The sequence below is a fragment of the Budorcas taxicolor genome, chromosome 3 (genome assembly GCF_023091745.1).
Source record: "Budorcas taxicolor isolate Tak-1 chromosome 3, Takin1.1, whole genome shotgun sequence".
In the NCBI taxonomy this organism is placed as follows: Eukaryota; Metazoa; Chordata; class Mammalia; order Artiodactyla; family Bovidae; genus Budorcas; species Budorcas taxicolor.
Window position 1 is genome coordinate 15,674,973 of NC_068912.1, and position 18,956 is coordinate 15,693,928.

The 18,956-nt window shown below is 36.2% G+C and overlaps 1 protein-coding gene across 1 annotated transcript in view; it reads left to right on the forward strand.

The window, feature by feature from the left end:
* ASH1L (ASH1 like histone lysine methyltransferase) overlaps positions 1 to 18,956 on the forward strand; it is a 193,892-nt gene that overhangs the window by 136,511 nt on the left and 38,425 nt on the right. The window contains exons 7-12 of the mRNA XM_052636803.1: positions 1,358 to 1,452; positions 12,637 to 12,710; positions 14,365 to 14,410; positions 14,523 to 14,631; positions 17,664 to 17,870; positions 17,996 to 18,142. Coding sequence (XP_052492763.1) covers positions 1,358 to 1,452; positions 12,637 to 12,710; positions 14,365 to 14,410; positions 14,523 to 14,631; positions 17,664 to 17,870; positions 17,996 to 18,142 — 678 coding nt within the window. The remainder of the gene's footprint in view (positions 1 to 1,357; positions 1,453 to 12,636; positions 12,711 to 14,364; positions 14,411 to 14,522; positions 14,632 to 17,663; positions 17,871 to 17,995; positions 18,143 to 18,956) is intronic.

The following is an 18,956-nucleotide window of genomic DNA, read 5'->3' on the forward strand; positions in this document are numbered from 1 at the left end:
ACTGAGGTTTTTATCTTGAATCTCTTTCCCAGTTAGGCAGTAAATCAGCTTTGTAGAGCATCAGTTTTCAAATCTGTCAAACATTTCTTGCCTATTTCATGGGATTGACATAAATGATAATATCTGAAAGTACTTTTTATAAACCATTAAGCAAATATACATCAGTCATTATGATCATATCTGAAATTTAGGTTCCTTCTGCAAAACTGTTGGAGAATGCTAATGAGGTTCTTTCTTAAGTATAATTACTATAAGGCAATTCCAAAAATTTAGATTTTAAAAATATATGAAAGTAAGTCACTGTTAAAACAAATACTCCCCCCCCCCAATTTTATTTACCAACCAGGTATGTATATAAATTATCTATTTTTGACATGTAGAACAAATCAGAATAGTTTCTTGCATATAAACCATTTGTTACTGCTTATTTTCTTTGTCCCTAATTAGGAGAGTCACATGAAATGACTAGTTTGGGTTTGAAATTATAGAAAAAGGAAATACATTTGTTTTGTAGATAGACTTTTAAAAATTATCACTCTGAATTGTGAATTTGGAATTTTTGCTGCTTTATGAAATTCAATGGACATAAACTTAGGCAAACTCCAGGAGATGGTGAGAGACAGGGAGAACTGGCATGCTGCAGTTCATGGGGTCTCAAAGTCAGACGTGACTTTGTGACTGAACAGTGTCAACAACATTTTGTTAACTAATATTTTTGCATAAATTACTGTGAAGCCAAGTGCATTCTTTATTATATTTATAAAGGTGATTTTTAACTCAAAATAGCATTACATTCTTTTTTTTTTTTTCCTCTCTCATTTAAATTTTATTATTTATCTTTGGTTGTGCTGGGTTTTCATTGCTGTGAGGGCTTTTCTCTAGTTGCAGCAAGTAGGGACTACTCTTGTTCCAGTGCACAGGCTTCTCGTTGCAGTGGCTTCTCTTTCACAGAGCACAGAGTGTGGGACATGCGGGCCTCAGTAGTTTTGGTGTGTGGGCCCTGTAGTTTAGGTCCCTAGGCTTTAGAGTGCAGGCTCAACAGTTGTAGCATATGGGCTTAGTTGCTTCACGACATGTAGGATCTTCCTGGATCAGGGATCAAACCATGTCTCCTACATTGGCCAGTGAATTTTTTACCACTGAGCCACCAGGGAAGCCCAGTATTGCATTTTCTTAAATAGAGTATGATTGACCTACAACCCTCTGTTAGTTGCAGCTGTGCAACATAGTGATTCAATGTTTCTACAAATGATTACCACTAAAACAAATGCTTGATAGAGTGATTTTTTTTTTTTCTGTATTTTACAAGAGGAAATTCTCTTGCCTTTGACTGTTTTCCATTCTTTTCTAATCACAGCCCAAAGAGCCGACTAATCCAATTAAAGAAAGAGAAGCTGGAATACACTCCAGGAGAACATGAATATGGATTATTCCCAGCTCCCATTCATGTTGGTGAGTACTCAGTATACACAATATATTGCCGAAAAGAAATGGTATTTCTTGAGTTTAGGTGAAATGTAATTAATGTCTTTGTGTTCTCATTATTTCTATATCTCCAGGAGGTCAAGTCTTTACCATTTAATTTATAGTCACTCTGAAGAATTTTGCAAACTCTTTTGCTTTCTAGGGGTCAAAATAACATAAGTCTTATTCACTGAAGTGTCAATAAACAACACTCCATGTGTAACATTTGATCCTCTAAGTGAGTCCTCTAGGAAAACCCAACTACTTCATTACTTCAGTTTCTAATGTTTTCTGTGTTCAAAGGGAGATGATTTGTGGATATGTAATAATCAAAGGGGAAAGACCCACTGCTTTTTTGATCATTTATATTCTTGAAAATTGATTAAGTTTTTATCTTTCTGTTTATTTTTGGAGCAAATGTCAAGTCTTTGTTTAGCATTCCAATAATAATACCTTCCAGAATCTTATCAGATAAGTAAAGTATACCTGGAAGTCATCCTGGATTTCTTTCATTCTTTCAACTCCTCACCCATTCCATCTCCAAGTTCTGTTATTTTCATCCTTGAATATATCCTGCTTCTCTTCAAATCCCATTGCTGTTTTTCAGGTCCATGCCACTATTATCTTTTGCCACTGTTACCATTGCAGTAGCCTTCTAACAGATCTGTCTACTTTCATTCTTACTCTTTTCCAATCCACTCTCTACACAGTAAAAAGAAAAGTCATTTTATAATTTAAATCATATTTAAAACCTTCCAGTGGCTCACCATTAAACTATAAAGTCCTTAGCCTAACACTTGGGAATGATCTGGTGCCTGACTACCTCATTATTCTGCCTCTGCTGTTTCCCAGATTTCCTTTATTCACTGTATTATGTCATGCTGGTCTTCTTTCAGATTCTAGACCATTCCAGGGTCTTTATAGCCAAAAGAGCATTTTGCTTATTATTACCTTTACCCAAAAAGATCTTCCCACAGTGGATTTCTTCTTATCCTATGAGTACAGGCTAAATGTCAGTACCAGCTTAAATATTGTTTTCTTTAAAATTATTTTCCTGATTGTCCTACTGAATAGGATTCTTTGCTCTATATCAATTCTATATCACAGCACCCTGTTTATTTTTCTATCATCTTTAATTGCTGTATTTATTTACTCATTTACTAATCTGTCTCCTTCACTAGATTATAAGCTTCAGGAGAACAGGATCATTTGTTTTTCTTTTTCTCCTTTGATTTTCCAGGGCTTGGTGCCTAATAGAAGGTTAATAAATATTGGATATATAAATGAAAGAAAAGAAGGAGAAATCAGAATAAGTTATGAATGTATGAAGAGAATTTTTTTTTTTCAAGAACAACTTACTTGTATAGTAAGATGTTGATCCTGTACTTTTAGTATCCTCTTCACCGGTGACTCTCTTGACTGTGGTGCTCTTCTCTGTGTTATGATTATTTAGTTCCTTTTTTCTCCCCAGAAGGCCCAGCACCAGCAATGTATTTAAAGCAGCAAGGATAGACAAGTTATGGAATAAAGATTAGTTTGCTTCAGTTATTCTGTATTGGGTGGCTAGAGAATAGTTTAACTACAACATAGCGTTACAAGCATACCTTTCTACCTTTCGGGCGCCTGGATCAGGAAAACCCTGTGGAGTAGAAAATGACTACCCACTCCAGTGTTCTTGCCTGGAAAATTCCATAGACAGAGGAGTCCGTGGGATCACAAAGAATCGGACACGACTGAGTGACTGAGCACAGCACACACAACATTACAAGATTTAATTCTCAGCTAGATAACTGTACTGTTGGTTACTTAAGAAAGGTAAGAGTAAGTTCCATATTCTTTGGGCTTACTACCAAAGTTCTTTTGAAAGAGGCTTTTACTTTTAGTAGTGAAATCATGACAGTGGAAGAAGATTCTCAACAGATTTAGCTATTTCGTAGACTCTGCTAGTGATAAACAGGCTTTGAAAATAGAGGTAATTTAAAAAGTTCCATGTAAAAGGAAACATGACTATTTTGGTCTCACTGGTTTTCCTCTGGATGGGAAGTTGGCTACCTGATAACTCACATTTTGGGAAGAAGTTCTAACTTTTCAGGGGGGTGATAGAGTCAGTTAACTCCAAGGGAAATGAGATGAATGATGGATAGGCCAATATTTATGTTAGATATCTGGCATGAATAGTGTTTAAGAGGTCCAGAATGGAAATCCCTTAATTTAAATAAAGATTTTCACTCTAAATCCCCACTTTAGTTTCTTGCTAAGACTAATCTGTACTAAGTGGTCTATAAATTAAGTAAATAATGGAAAAACCTAACTAAGTAGTGGGCTTTTTTCCTGTGAAACAAGATTTAACATCAGGCTGTTACAGGACTGAATTTTTTTTTGCGGACAGTGTAATTTGTTGTTCAGATAATTTATGATTGGGGTACAGAGTGAGGCCTGTCAGCTGTTTGGAACAGGCCACTTCCAGCATCATGTAAACAAAGAGCATGGCTTTAAGTCAGCCAGGCCTACATTCAGCTCTGCCTTTGCCATTAGTTATGTGACTAGAATAGTTAAACAAGTAAAACAATAATGAGTCCTGTCATCAGTGGAGTAGGTGGAAAATAATATTTTTTAAAAAATTTTAATGAAATCATGTTTCCTTATCTCCTCAGAGAAATGAGTTTCAAAGAAATTTTACATTTTATGATAAATACTCATTTATCAAAATATGTATTTTACCTTTACATATTTAGTCAATTCATTTTTTATAACAGTTCTACAATGAGTTCAGTGAGGCAAGCATGATCTTTTCAGCACATGGTTTCTATGATAGCCTGATATACCCATATGAAAGGATAAAATAGCTCAAAATGGATCATCAACCTAAATACAAGAGCTAAAATTATAAAACATAGGGGTAAATTTTTGTGACCTTGCATTAGGTAATAATTTTCTTAAATGTCTGACACCAAAATCATGTACAATAAAAGGGGAAAAAAAGACAAATTAGACTGCATTAATATTTAAAATTTTGTACTTCAAATAACACCACCAAGAAACTAAAACAACCCACAAAAAGGGAGAAACATTTTCAAATAGGAGGCTTGTATCCAAAACCCCATATATATAAAGAACTGTTACAGCTCAATAATGAAAAGACAAACAATACAATTTTTAAGTGAATAAATTATTTGAGTTGATATTTCCCCCCCAAAAAGATAGAAATGGTCAATAAGCATATGAAAAGATCTTAAACATCATTAATCATTAGGAAAATGGAATTGAAAATTATAATATATCACTTCACACTCACTGAAATGGCTTTAATTAAAAGATTTATGAGAATGTGAAGAAACTGAAACCCTCACACATTGCTGTGAGAACATGAAATGGTATAACCTCTTTGGAAAACATTTTAATAATTAATCAAGTTAATGACAGATTTAATACAAGACCTAGCAATTCTGTTGCTTAGGTAAGTACCCAAAAAATTGAAGATATATGTCCAGAGACCTTCCTGGCAGTCCAGTGGTTGGGACTCTGTGCTTCTACTACAGGGGACTCAGGTTCCATCCCTGGTCTGCGAACTGGGGTCCTGCATGCCACGCACGTAAGCAATATGTGATGTAGCCACACAATGTAATACTGTTGGGCAATAACAAAAAAATTTAGTTCTGAGACATATGCCATATAAAATCCCATGTCTAGGTTTGAATTGAAAATCATGGCATTCCAAGAACCAGGGAGACTGCAAACTGAATTTTAAAAGACATCAATGTATGCCAATACCAAGATAATAGAATAATGTGATAAAGATTTTACAGTAGTTATAATTTGTGGAAAACACTTCAACAAACAATTATAAACATACTTAAAACATAAAAAGATAGAGCCTTGACAAAGAAATGAAAGATAGGAAAAACAAGTAGAAATTTTAGAATAAAAATATGCAGTAGCTGAAATACAATGCTCAGGGATAGATTCAGCAACAAAATGAAAGATATACAGGGGACAATCAGTGAACTAGATGATGTAATATTACCCAGTATGAACAAAAGAAAAAATAGACATTAGGAGAGATAGGCTGTGGGACCATAACAAAAGAGCTTATATTTATATTCTTGGTGTCCTGGGAGGAGATAAGAAAGAAGATAGAGATGAAAAAGTCCTTTAGTAAATAAAGGGCTTGAAAGCTTCCCAAATTTGGCAAAAGACATAAACCTTCTGATTCAAGAAGTTGAGCAAACCCCAAACAGAATATATGCAAAAGAAATCCAGGCTAAGACAACATTTATCAAACTTCAGCAAGCTAAAGACAAAACAGTTTTAAAATAATGAGAGAAATGACTCTGTATACATAGGTGTAAATCAGATCAAATGACAGCGGATTTCTTATCTGAATTCATGTAAATGGCACATTTTTCAAGTATGGAAAGAAAAACTGTCAAACCAGAATCCTATACCCACTGAAAATATCCCTCCAAGAATTGAGAGAAGCAAAGGCTTCTTAGGTGAAGGTTAATTAAGACAGTTTGTTGCCAGCAAACTTACCCTATGAATAAAGGAAGTTCTCTAAACGGAAAGAAAGAAACAACCTTGGAACATCAGTAAGGCAGAAAGAATCCAGTCAGCAAAAATATGGGCATTTACAATAGGCTTTCTTTCCTTCTTCTTTTGAATTGAAAGACTTTCCTCAAAATCCATTGGTTAAGAATCCATGCTTCCACTGCAGGGGACACAGGTCCCATCCCTGTCAGGGAACTAAGAGCCTGCCTCCCAAGTAGTGCAGAAAAAAAAAAAATAGAACTGCCATGTAATCCAGCAATTTCATGTCTGGGAATATATGCAAAGAAAATGAAAACAGTAACTCAGAAAGATGCATGCACACACATGTTCATAGCAGCGTTATTTACAGGAGCCAAGATATGAAAACAGCCTACGTGTCCATCAAAGCAGGAATGGATAAAAGAGTTGTTGTATGTATATCATATTATAATACACACATGTGCACACATAAACACAGTGGAATATTATTCAGCCATAAAAATGAGGAAATCTTGCAGTTTGCAACAACATGGTGGACCTTGAGGGCATTGTGCTAAGTGAAATAAGTCAGACAGATACTGTGTGATCTCACATATATGTGAAATCTAAAAGTATTTGTGTGTGTGCGTGTGTGTTAGAAAAGGGGATCACATTATGTGTGGTTACCAGAGTTGAAGGGTTGTGGGAAGAGGAGTGTGAGTAAGTGGTCAGAAGGTACAAACTCCTAGTTACAAAATAAGTAAGAACTAGGGATATAATCAACATGATAACTATAGTTAACACTGCTGTATATATGAAATTGTTAAGAGAGTAAATGCTGAGTTCTCATTGCAAGGAAAAAATGTTTTCCTTTTTTTTTTTCTTTCTCTGGTTATTTTCTTTGTAAGAGATGGTGATGCTAACTAAACATATAGCTGTAGTCATTTCACAACATATGTAACTCAAACCATTATGCTATACACCTTAAACTTTTACAGTGATATATCTTAATTATATCTCAAGTGAAACGGGAGGAATATTAATTAATAAACCAAGCCAAAAAAAAAAGGATTGTGTTTAGGAAGAAGAGAATTCAGGAAACTGAGGAAAGATTATAATATTGCTTAGTAGATATTCCTTCAGTTCAGTTCAGTCGCTCAGTCGTGTCCAACTCTTTGTGACCCCATGAATCACAACACGCCAGGCCTCCCTGTCCATCACCATCTCCCGGAGTTCACTCAGACTCACGTCCATCGAGTCAGTGATGCCATCCAGCCATCTCATCCTCTGTCTTCCCCTTTTCCTCCTGCCCCCAATCCCTCCCTTAAAAGGAAACAATTAGTGGAGGACCTCAAAACTTAAGCCATGGAATATATCTTTTCATTTCATTCAAAAATTTAAGACCTGCTCTTTGATCAGGCAGTTTTCTAGATGCTTGTTATACATCAACAAACAAAATAGTAAAGATCCTTGCCTCTGTGGAGCTGACATTCTTCCAAAGGGGAGATAGAAATCACAATATTCCTGTCTTTCTGAATCTCACCTGTTTTTCCTCAGGCTGATAAAACCACAAACTTGAATCCTTATCATATTTTGCTTAGTGAAATTTAAACAGTTTCATCTTGTATCTTTTATCATTGCTTATAACCCCTTCGATGGCACACATTTCACTCAAACACACCACTGCAACTTTTCTTTGGATGGTATTGGGACCATTTTCATAGAATAACAAAGGAAAACGAATAATTCTAATCTATTTATAGAGCGATATTATAACCCAATACTCAGATTATATATAAATGAGCTGAACTTTTTCTGAAGGTCAGTCACCTTATTTAGGGGACAAAAAAGGCCAAGTTTTTGTCAGACTTTAAGGTATATTGAAAAGAGGTAGAGCCGTTATTACCTCTCTCCTTTTTGTTGAACAGCTCCCTCTCCTTTGGTTCCCTCATTTGCTTCTTAGCTACTTGATTAACAATAGAATGCTTTTGTGAAATATTCTTCCTCCTATTGTTCATATCTTTTTCATATTAGAATTGGTTTTATAAACGAAATCATCATGGACCTTTCCCTTTTAGATTTCAAGGTCAACACAATCTCCTGTCGTCTCTTCCTTGAAATGACTTTTTTGGCCCACAAAATGAGTTTTATTTCAAAGGGAAAAAGTAAAGGATTTCTTTGCTCCTTTCCTAATAGTCAGTGGCAGGATTTGAGATCTCAAGGTTCCAGTATACAATAAGAAAAATCCACAAAAGATATGATTTCATCTAATTTTCAGATGAAAGTGATTTTTTTTCCATTTTAAAAATGAGGATTAGCTAAAACAGTGTTTTTTCCAAATGAGAAACTCCTGAATACCTTCTTCTAAGGTATCATCTCCAGCAGAATTTGACAAGGATCTTTTTAGGTGAGTCTCACATATTAAAAATGAATTACCTGGCTCTGGTTTCAGACATATTAGAGGAAAGGAAAGACTGTCTCATCATTTTTTTCCCCAACTCTTAGTATATGGATTAGAGAAAAGTGAAGGTGAAAGTCAATCAGTCGTGTCTGACTCCTTGCAACCCCATGGACTATACAGTCCATGGAATTTTCTAGGCCAGAATACTGGAGTGGATAGCCTTTCCCTTCTCCAAGGGATCTTTCCAACCCAGGGATCGAAGAGAAATACAAATAATACCAAGAAAAGGCAACATATAACATCTGTGGAGCTGTTTCTAGGAAAGCTCAAAATGTTGGACAGTGGGGAAAATTGTGTTTTTAAAGTTAGTTGAAGTATGGCACTTCCCTGCCTGTTAAGACCCTATGCTTCCACTGTAGAGGGCGTGGGTTTGATCCCTCATTGGAGAACTAAGACCCCCCGCATGCTGTGTGGCCAAAAAAAAAAGCTGACGTGAATAATGGATGCCTTTCTTTCTAGAAAGAGAAAAGTATTATTTTTAAATGTTCAGAACTTACACTCTCCTCCTTCATACTTTTACAGCCTCTTTACAGAAAACACACTAAGAAAAGAGTTAACCCTTTACATCAAGGGATTTGTCCTGTCTTCTGAGAGCCAATTTTGACTTGCTAAAAATTACATTTATTTGATTGTTGTTAGAAACAGTACATACTCATAAAAATTCCTAATGTAGAAAGATGTGAATTGAAAGATAAAGTTCCCCTTCCCAGAAACATACTAGTTTAGCGTATACCCTTTCAAACTCTTTCATATATATATAGAGAGAGAGAGACAGCTATTTTTTCCTGATACTTTGTTACCAAATTTTTCAGCATACAGAAATTTGAAGAAACTGAACACAAAATATTCCATCACAAAAAAAAATCCCATCACCTAGGTTTTGTCATTGATATTTGCCTGATTTATCATGTATTTATCCATCTATTGTTCCATCATGTTTTTGGATGCACTGCAAAGTAAACTGCAGAGATTGATATACTTCCAGCTAAATATTTCATCATAATGTCAGAATCAAGATCTCAGTATTTGTTTGTAGGGTTTTTCTTTTGATTTGAATTTACCCTTGATAAAATCCACAAATCTTAAATGTACTTTTGCTCAACTTTTAAATTTTTTCATACTCCTCTATAATCCAGACCTTTCTCAAGAACATTATCATCATTCCAGAAAGCTCTTTTGTGCCCTTTCCTAGACAGTCCCCACCATATTTAGCCATTTAATGGATATTTTCTTTAAAAAGTCAGCCCTTGCTCTAGTATTATTCTGCAACTTGGAAAATAAGTTTTCACATGAGTAAATATATACCTCACTTCATTTAACAGCTGCACATTCATTATTTAAATGTACCAAAGTCTACTTCCTTGTTGTACTTCTTCATTACAGACTTTGTAGTTACACATTCAGCTTTGGTTCCCTGTCAAGAGATGGACTCCAGTCTTCTACCAACTGTAACCTCAGACAGCAGCTTGTTATATTAACCTCCATAAGTTATTTCACTTAGATATAACTATAATCCATATTGCTCTGTCATCAGATTTATCAAATGAATAAACTCACTGTATTACATGTTAACATGAAATTACATGTTACCAAATAACATTTTTATGGAAAATCAGTTCAGTTCAGTGGCTCAGTCGTGTCTGACTCTTTGTGACCCCGTGAATCACAGCACGCCAGGCCTCCCTGTCCATACCAACTCCCAGAGTCCACCCAAACCCATGTCCATTGAGTTGGTGTTGCCATCCAACCATCCCATCTCTGTCGTCCCCTTCTCCTCCTGCCCTCAATCTTTCCCAGCATCAGGGTCAATGAGTCACCTCTTCACATCAGGTGGCCAAAGTATTGGACTTTCAGCTTCAACATCAGTCCTTCCAATGAACACCCAGGACTGATCTCCTTTAGGATGGACTGGTTGGATCTCCTTGCAGTCCAAGGGACTCTCAAGAGTCTTTTCCAACACCTCGATTCAAAAGCATCAATTCTTCGGTGCTCAGCTTTCTTTATGGTCCAACTCTCATATCCATACATGACTACTGGAAAAACCATAGCCTTAACTAAATGGACCTTTGTTGACAAACTAAAGTCTCTGCTTTTTAATATGCTATCTCGGTTGGTCATAACTTTCCTTCCAAGGAATAAGCGTCTTTTAATTTCATGGCTATAATCACCATCTGCAGTGATTTTGGAGCCCAGAAAAATAAAGTCAGCCACTGTTTCCACTGTTTCCCCATCTATTTGCCATGCAGTGATGGGACCGGATGCTATGATCTTCATTTTCTGAATGTTGAGCTTTAAGCCAACTTTTTCACTCTCTTTCACTTTTATCAAGAGGCTCTTTAATTCTTCTTCACTTTCTGCCATAAGGGTGGTGTCATTTGCATATCTGAGGTTATTGATATTTCTCCCAGCAATCTTGATTCCAGATAACTCCTCCCTATTTTTTTGAGGGCAAATTTATTATGTTTTCGTCTTAGTCTGAATGTGGTAGTAACTTTCCCCAAAAACTTTTAATGAGAAAAGTGACTTTATTTTACATTTTTGCAAATCTCTTTGATGTCTGACTAATATAGGACAGTTGGATTTCCTAATCTGTTTTTGCATTCTGTTTGTTGTGATGTTATTATGGTTTAAATATATGAAGAAATCTGCCCTCACATGGGTAAAAAGTTGTCAAAGAGAGGAAGATTTAATAATTTCACATAATTGTAGATATTCTTTGATATTATAGCAAAAATTTAAAATGTTCCTTAACATTCTAATGCTGGAGTATGAAATCAATGGATTTTTTATATTGTTGCCTCTCTTCTAAGTTAAATAGATTTTTACCCATGTATGATTTTATCACTTCATGCATTAGACATTGGAAAATATTAATTCACTAAATTATATTGCTCTTCCATTTCCTGTATGTATCCCTAACAGTTCATATTTGTGATTTGCCACTTATTTCATGAGAAAAACTTAAGTATTGGAAAACAGAATCTCATGATAATTAGTAGACACAAGTTTTGCAAAATTTCAGTGTTCACTTCACACTAAAATTTTATCATTGGAAACATATTTTCAGTTGGAGTTCTTGAAGTTCACTGGATTTATTTTCAGTTCCTAGGTTAGAATAACCATTGTCTGTCAGTTCTTTTAACATGTCGTTCTATGAAAAAAGCCAACTAGTTCAGCCCACCATTCAAATATTTGTACAAGTGCATTTCCTTAAGATAACCATCATACCTTAGTATATAGCAGAAGTGCTTTATGCATACTTGCATTGTGTCATGCAGAGAAAAGATTCTGGTTTGTGGGTCAAGATTTAATATTTTTATTACTTTATCAAGAGCATTCTTAGATAATGCCATATAGTTCATTTCTACTGGTTTCGTTCTAATAGAGATTTGTGCCACATGCCTTGATTCATACTAAAACTACAGCTTTACCCACTATTCCTTTTACCCCATTAGTACAAATGTCAGCATAATGAAAATGCATATAATATCTTAGTTGTGTTACCAAAATAGTTTTGACCTCTCAGATCCCATGGGGTAAGCAGAGCACACTTTGAGAACTGCTGGTCTGGAGACCATGATAAAACACATCCAGATAACAAGGAAATGTCTAAATCCTGCAAGAAGTGAGTCGAGCATCATAGTGCTTCATGAACAAAAAGATCATATAGAGTAAAGAAATTGTGGGGCAGGGTGCCTCTTTATGGTAGAAAGGGGCTTTGAAACTGGCTAGAAAAAGTAGAAGTATTTCAATAGGTAGGAAGAAAAATGTTAACAGATCATAAATTTACATGTAAATACTCTTGAGTTACTTAAATTCAGAGTTTCCTATTTTGGAAAAATTTTATACTTTTTTTGTAGTTAGCCTTAAATTATGTACAATAATGGAGAAAAGATAATAGATGCTCTGGTTAGTGACTTTAACGATTGACCAATTCTTAGTATTTAGTGTGCTTCATAATGATGACTTACTTTGCAGTAAGTTTGCTATGCTAGTTGTTTTATATAAGCTAAAATTAAAACATCTTTAGCATATACCACATGGAGCACAGTGGAAAAGAATAGAAAAAATTAAAGATTGGTGATGGAAAATTCATAAAATTTAACATGAAATGTTCATTTTTTTTACTCTGCATGTTAAAGCTTGTAGCTGTTTGACCCTTTGTATAAATAAATATTGAAATGGATAGTATTGTTTTATTTCAGGAAAATATCTAAGGCAAAAGAGAATTGATTTTCAGCTTCCCTATGACATTCTTTGGCAGTGGAAACACAATCAGGTATGAATTTATCTTACCATATTTCATTCTTTTTTTTTTTCAGTTTTGTTTGTTTAGTTATTTTTTACTTTACAGTATTGTATTGGTTTTGCCATACGTTGACATGAATCCGCCATGGGTGTACATGTGTTCCCCATCCTGAACCCCCCTTCCCACCTCCCTCCCCAGATATTTCATTCTTAAGTGCTCAGTGGGGGAGAGGGAGATGCAAGTCTTTTTCTCTGCCTCCTTGTTATGCTCTCATCTTAGGAAATACAGAGAAGTGTCCCTGTGAAGGTCAGAGACTAAGAAAAATGAATTTGCATCCATATTTAATATGACCTATTTGCCTTTACTCATAACTTCAAAATAGCAGTAAGTTCCTGCTTCCTTAGGAAACCTTCAGTTATTATTCTGGGCTTTTATTTTGGTAGCAAAGATTCTGTTCTGTAAGAATCCTGTTTGATGCAGGTCTCAAGAGAATTTAGATGTACTGCCAGCAGCATTAAGAAATTTCAGGCTTTATTTTTGTTGGCTCCTTCCCATCAGTTTGGAATTTATTTTTCACATACAAAAGAGAGTCTTCTACCAAAGGAAACAGGGAAAATATTTAATACTCTTGTACTTTTAAATATATTGGGAACTAACACTGGAAAGGTGCTGCTTTTCTCTCTTACTTACCTAATTGAAAAGTTTCCCCCAGTAATTTTTATATTTAGCAAAAGCCCCCAGAATCCATATTGGGAACTACCATTGGGAAATAGAAATAGTCATGCAAATGAGGTAAATAAGCTCCTGAGTTTTGCCAAAATTCCACCAAAGTTTAATCTTGGAAAGCCAAAAGCAGTGAACATTCCCATCTGCATTCTCTTCTTTGATGGTCTCTCCTGAATTTTAAGAGGGTCAGTATGTTAGATATTTGTCTCAGAGTCATAACAATAAAGGAGATAGTGTTTTGACTCACTGTACCCACTGAAAAATGATGGTGGGATTATTCTTATAGATTAATACACTCTAGCTTAAACAGCTTAAACCAAGCTCCTGTTTGTTTCTTTGTTTGTTTTTTGGTACTGTCTTCTATAGTAAAACACTCACAGACTGACTAATACATTTTTTTTCCTAATGCATTCTTTATTGCAATATGAGAACACCATTATCCTGCCTGCCATCTTCCCTTTGTTCACTGAATTAATTGCCTTAATTAAAATGTAAAATGTGTTTTCCTACAACACTCACCCTGAAAAAGCCGGGATGCTTATCTTTTTCATATCATATACCTGCCCTACCCATCTGAACAAGCCCTGTGCAAGTTTTCCTTTCTTTTCATAGAGGGAAATAAAATCTTAATTTATCCAAATGAATAGCTTTAATCTGCAGTGTGATAATCATTTAAATCTGTCCAATAACTTGCTGAAGAAACATCTAACAAAAAATGCATTTTCTTTAATCTAGTTATGATTGCTTCTGTTGAATATAGTTCTTTTACCCTGATCTGGTAAGTCACCTTTTATTCCAGGGTAAAAAGTGATCACACCTCAAATGTATCCAACCCAGAAAGTAAGTGTTTCCATATGGGCAGAGTACATGGATAATTTCTTTATTTTTAGTGATTTATACTGTTTTCTGGCATTTGAAGTTGAATGCTATATCGGGATTTTTCTGTTTTTTCTTCTAGCTATACAAGAAACCAGATGTCCCACTATATAAAAAAATTCGTTCAAGTGAGTAAAATGGGAGCTGTTTTTTCTGCCTCCATACCATCAGTGTTCTCAGCCTGGCACTTAAAAATTACTCTATATGTTCACAAACTATTCTTTGCTGTCTTCTCTCAAGATGTCTACGTTGATGTCAAACCCCTTTCTGGTTATGAGGCTACCACTTGTAACTGTAAGAAGCCAGATGATGACACCAAAAAGGGCTGTGTGGATGACTGCCTCAATAGGTACTGTACTAAACTAATTCTATAAGCACAGGCTTTAAGATCTGTAAGACACTTCATTTAGGGGAATTCCCTGGTGGTCCAGTGTTTAAAACTCGGTGTTTTCACTGTCAGGGGCCTGAGTTCAATCCCTAGTTGGGGAACTGAGATTCCGCAAGCCACGTGGTATGGCCAGAAAAAAAAAAGACTTCATTTAAAGGAAAAGGTTAAGTAGACTCTTTGATTTCCTCTCAAGAAATCAAAAAGGATATATGAAACTTAACTGATAGACTGTCTCGGTCTGCTTGGGCTGCTATAACAAACTATCATAGACTTAAATAATAGAAATATATTTCTCACAATTCTGGAGGCTGGGAAGTCCATGGTGAAATTGTCAGCAGATTCAGCGTCTGGTGAGGGCCCACTTCCTAGCTTATAGACAGCTGCCTTCTCCCTGAATACTCACATGGCCTCTCCTCAGAGCATGCTCATGGTAGAAAGATACTTCTCTCTCTTCCTCTTCTTAGAAGGCCACTAATCCAATTATGAGGGCTTCTCTGGTGGCCCGGTGGTAAAGAACCCACCTGTCAATTCAGGAGCTACAGGAGAGGCGAATTTGATCCCTTGGTCAGGTGAAGTGAAGTTGCTCAGTCGTGTCAAACTCTGCGACCCCGTGGACTGTAGCCCACCAGGCTCCTCCGTCCATGGGATTCTCCAGGCAAGAATACTGGAGTGGGTTGCCATTTCCTTCTCCAGGGGATCTTCCTGACCCAGGGATCGAACCCAGGTCTCCCACATTGCAGGCAGGCGCTTTAACCACTGAGCCACCAGGGAAGCCCCAGTAGATCCCCTGAAAAAGGCAGTGGCAGCCCACTCCAGTGTTCTTGCCTGGAGAATCCCAGGGACGGGGGAGCCTGGTGGGCTGCTGTCTGTGGGGTCGCACAGAGTCGGACACGACTAAAGCAACTTAGCAGCAGCAGCCAGTATTCTTGCCTGGAAAATCCCATGAACAGAGGAGCCTGATGGGCTATAGGGTTGCAAAAGAGTCAGACAGGACTGAGAGATTAAACAACAATAATCCCATTACGAGGTTCCCACCTTCATCAGCTAATAAAACCTATTCACCTCCCAAAGCCCCTACTTGCAAATAGCATCACACTGAAGGCTAGGTCTTCAACTGAATTTTGAAGGGACATATTTAGCTCAAAACATGGGCTAAATAGAGTAATAGGAAGCAATGTCATGTAGAGTCTTATGTACTCAGGTTTAAATCCTCTTACTGTTGTGAGACCTAAGGAAAGTTCTTTAACCTCTCTAATAAAAATAATACTAGTAGAAGGTCCTGATACATTTGGGGGGAAACTAAGTTGATAAGACATTAGGATATAGAAGGTATGTTAATACACATGATGATTGAGTCAGTGACGCTAATGAGAGATAGTAAGGCTGTTGTCAGAGATAGGAAGTGTGAGTTCTTAGTGAGATTGAGATTTCAAAATGAAAATGTCTAATTGAGATAAAGGATTCTATCTCTATTAACCTAAGCAGATAGGTAGCAAAGGAGAATTAATGAACTTCCCATCAGTGTTCCTTGTTCTAGATAGCTTTCCTAGACAGATAGCTGCTTCTCCAATTTTGATCTCTAGTCAGCTGTCGTGGTCTGAGGGAATCAGTGTTTTTTGCTTTAATGTGCCAGTTGGGAAATTCTACCTTACCTACATCACTGTAAATTTTCATCTTGTCATTGTACATACATAGAATTGTACATAGTAGTAGTAGTAGCTTGGTGATTTAGGTAGTCGATGTCTTATGCAGATTATTTTCACTCTCAGGTATTTTCTATATGTGCTTTTATGTAACATTGTAATCCTTAAGCTCATCCTTTTTAGATGTCACAGCTTGCCATTCTTCTGTTGTTCATTATTCAAGTTACTTTTAATATTTTGCTATTAAAAATTATACTACTATGAAACTGTGTAACATACATATACATGTATACATATATATGTGTAATTCTTACTCTGTACTTTCTAAGAGCTCTTGTAAAATACTTAGGTAGTTTTTGGCATCACCACCAATATATATTTATTTCCTCTTAGTTCCACCTCCTTTAGTTACTGACATCTAACTTTATTTCTAGTGCTTTAGTATTTCATTGGTTTACTATTTGAGAGTATCATATGTCCTTAAAGTTGTTTAAATGCGCATCTCTTTAGATGCTAACATTTCTGTGCCTTTTGTATGATATTTTATTTATTGTCTATGAAATTAATATAGCTGCCTCATTGCTTATTTCCTTTCTTTCTTTTGATAGTTCAGGAAGTTGTTGTTGTTTAATTGCTTAGTTGTGTCTGACTCTTTTGTGATCCCATGGACTGTAGGCCACCAGGCTCATGTGTCCATGGGATTTCCCAGGTAAGAATACTGGAGTAGGTTTCCCTTTCCTTCTCCAGGGGTTGGGTCCTTCCCAACCCAGGGATGGAACCAGAGTCTCCTGAATTGGCAGGATTCTTTACCACCGAGCCACCATGGAACCCCTCGTATATTCTTAGTATAGAAATAAATATGTTAGTGTTTGCCCAGGATGCTGAGTGGACAATTAACTTATTAATTTAAAAGAACCATCAGTGTTTGCAACTTGACTTGGATATTTTCAGTATTATTAACTTTTGAATTTAGACATTATTACCTTGTTAATAACTTTGTTAACCAATCTAACCTTATTAAAATAAAAATTAATTTTATGCATTTTTTTGGCTGCACTGGGTCTTAGTTGCAGCATATGGGATCTTTTAGTTGTAATGCATAGGATCTTAGTTGCAGGATGTGGAATCTTTTTAGTTGCACCGTGAGAAAACTCATTTGCAGCATGTGGGATCTAGTTCCCTGACCAGGGATCAATCCCAGGCCCCCTTCATTGGGAGCGCAGAGTGTTAGTCTCTAGACCAGTAGAGAAGTCCCTTTGAATTCATTTTTTAAATCCCTATTTTTAAAAATGGGTTCATATAGATGATATGTAGTGTTAATTGACATATAATTATTCCTTTTTTTTCTAGAATGATCTTTGCTGAGTGTTCTCCCAACACTTGCCCCTGTGGTGAGCAGTGCTGTAACCAGAGGATACAGCGGCATGAGTGGGTGCAATGTCTAGAACGATTTCGAGCTGAAGAAAAAGGTTGGGGAATCAGAACCAAAGAACCCCTAAAAGCTGGGCAATTCATCATTGAATACCTAGGAGAGGTTGTCAGCGAGCAGGAGTTCAGGTACAGTGGTAAATCATACTCCAGGAAAATGGCAGAGGTACCAGATTAGAATGGAAAATGAAATATTTTAAGTTTACTTTCAACTTAATCATTAACTGGGTTTTAATCATTTCTCTCCTCTTTAGGAACAGGATGATTGAGCAGTATCATAATCACAGTGACCACTATTGTCTGAACTTGGATAGTGGGATGGTGATTGACAGTTACCGTATGGGAAATGAAGCCCGATTCATCAATCACAGCTGTGACCCCAATTGTGAAATGCAGAAGTGGTAAGAAAACAAGGGAAGGTAAACCCAGCAGAGCAGAAAGTATTGAGGACATCCTGAGATTGATCTTAATCAGCTTATACAGAGCAGCTCAGGCAATTCTCTGTTATGACAGATCCTCCCAGGTAGAGAGTAAGCTCGTATTGTTTCTTCACACTTCAACCTAACTACTCCCAGAAGAATGTAATATTTATTTGTGTGTGTGTGTGTGTGTGTGTGTACATATATGATAATACGTACTGTTTATTGACTGCTTACTATATACCAAGCACTGCTACATGGTTCTTACATCCATGCATTTAGCATGTTTATCACATCCTCACTGGATTTGTCACAATGATAAGTAAAAATAAGTGAGATAGATTAGAATCTAATTTAGAATGAAAAAAATACATCTAAAAAACAATCTCACCTTTTGAAATGGCCCACACTCTGTCTGTAGAGTGTGTTGTTGTTGTTGTTGTTTAGTTGCTAAGTTGTGTCGAACTCCTTTGCAACCCAATGGACTGTAGCCCGCCAGGCTCCTCTGTCCATAGTATTTAAAATATAAAATTTAAAAAAAAAAGAATAATTCAGAAAAGATAACATGATAGAGGAGGATTCTAAGAAAATGAGAGAGTAGGAAGCAACAAGAATCTATCTCCATTTAGACAATTGCACTAGCAGAATCTGTCTGATAAAACTGTTTGGAAGTCTGGAGTCTGTTGAAGGCTTGTAACGTCCAGGAGATGTTTTAGATGGTCAGTTGTGGTTCATTTCAATCAATTCAAACTCTTAACTCAGTAGTAGCTACTCATCCCTACCCCCAGGCAGGCAG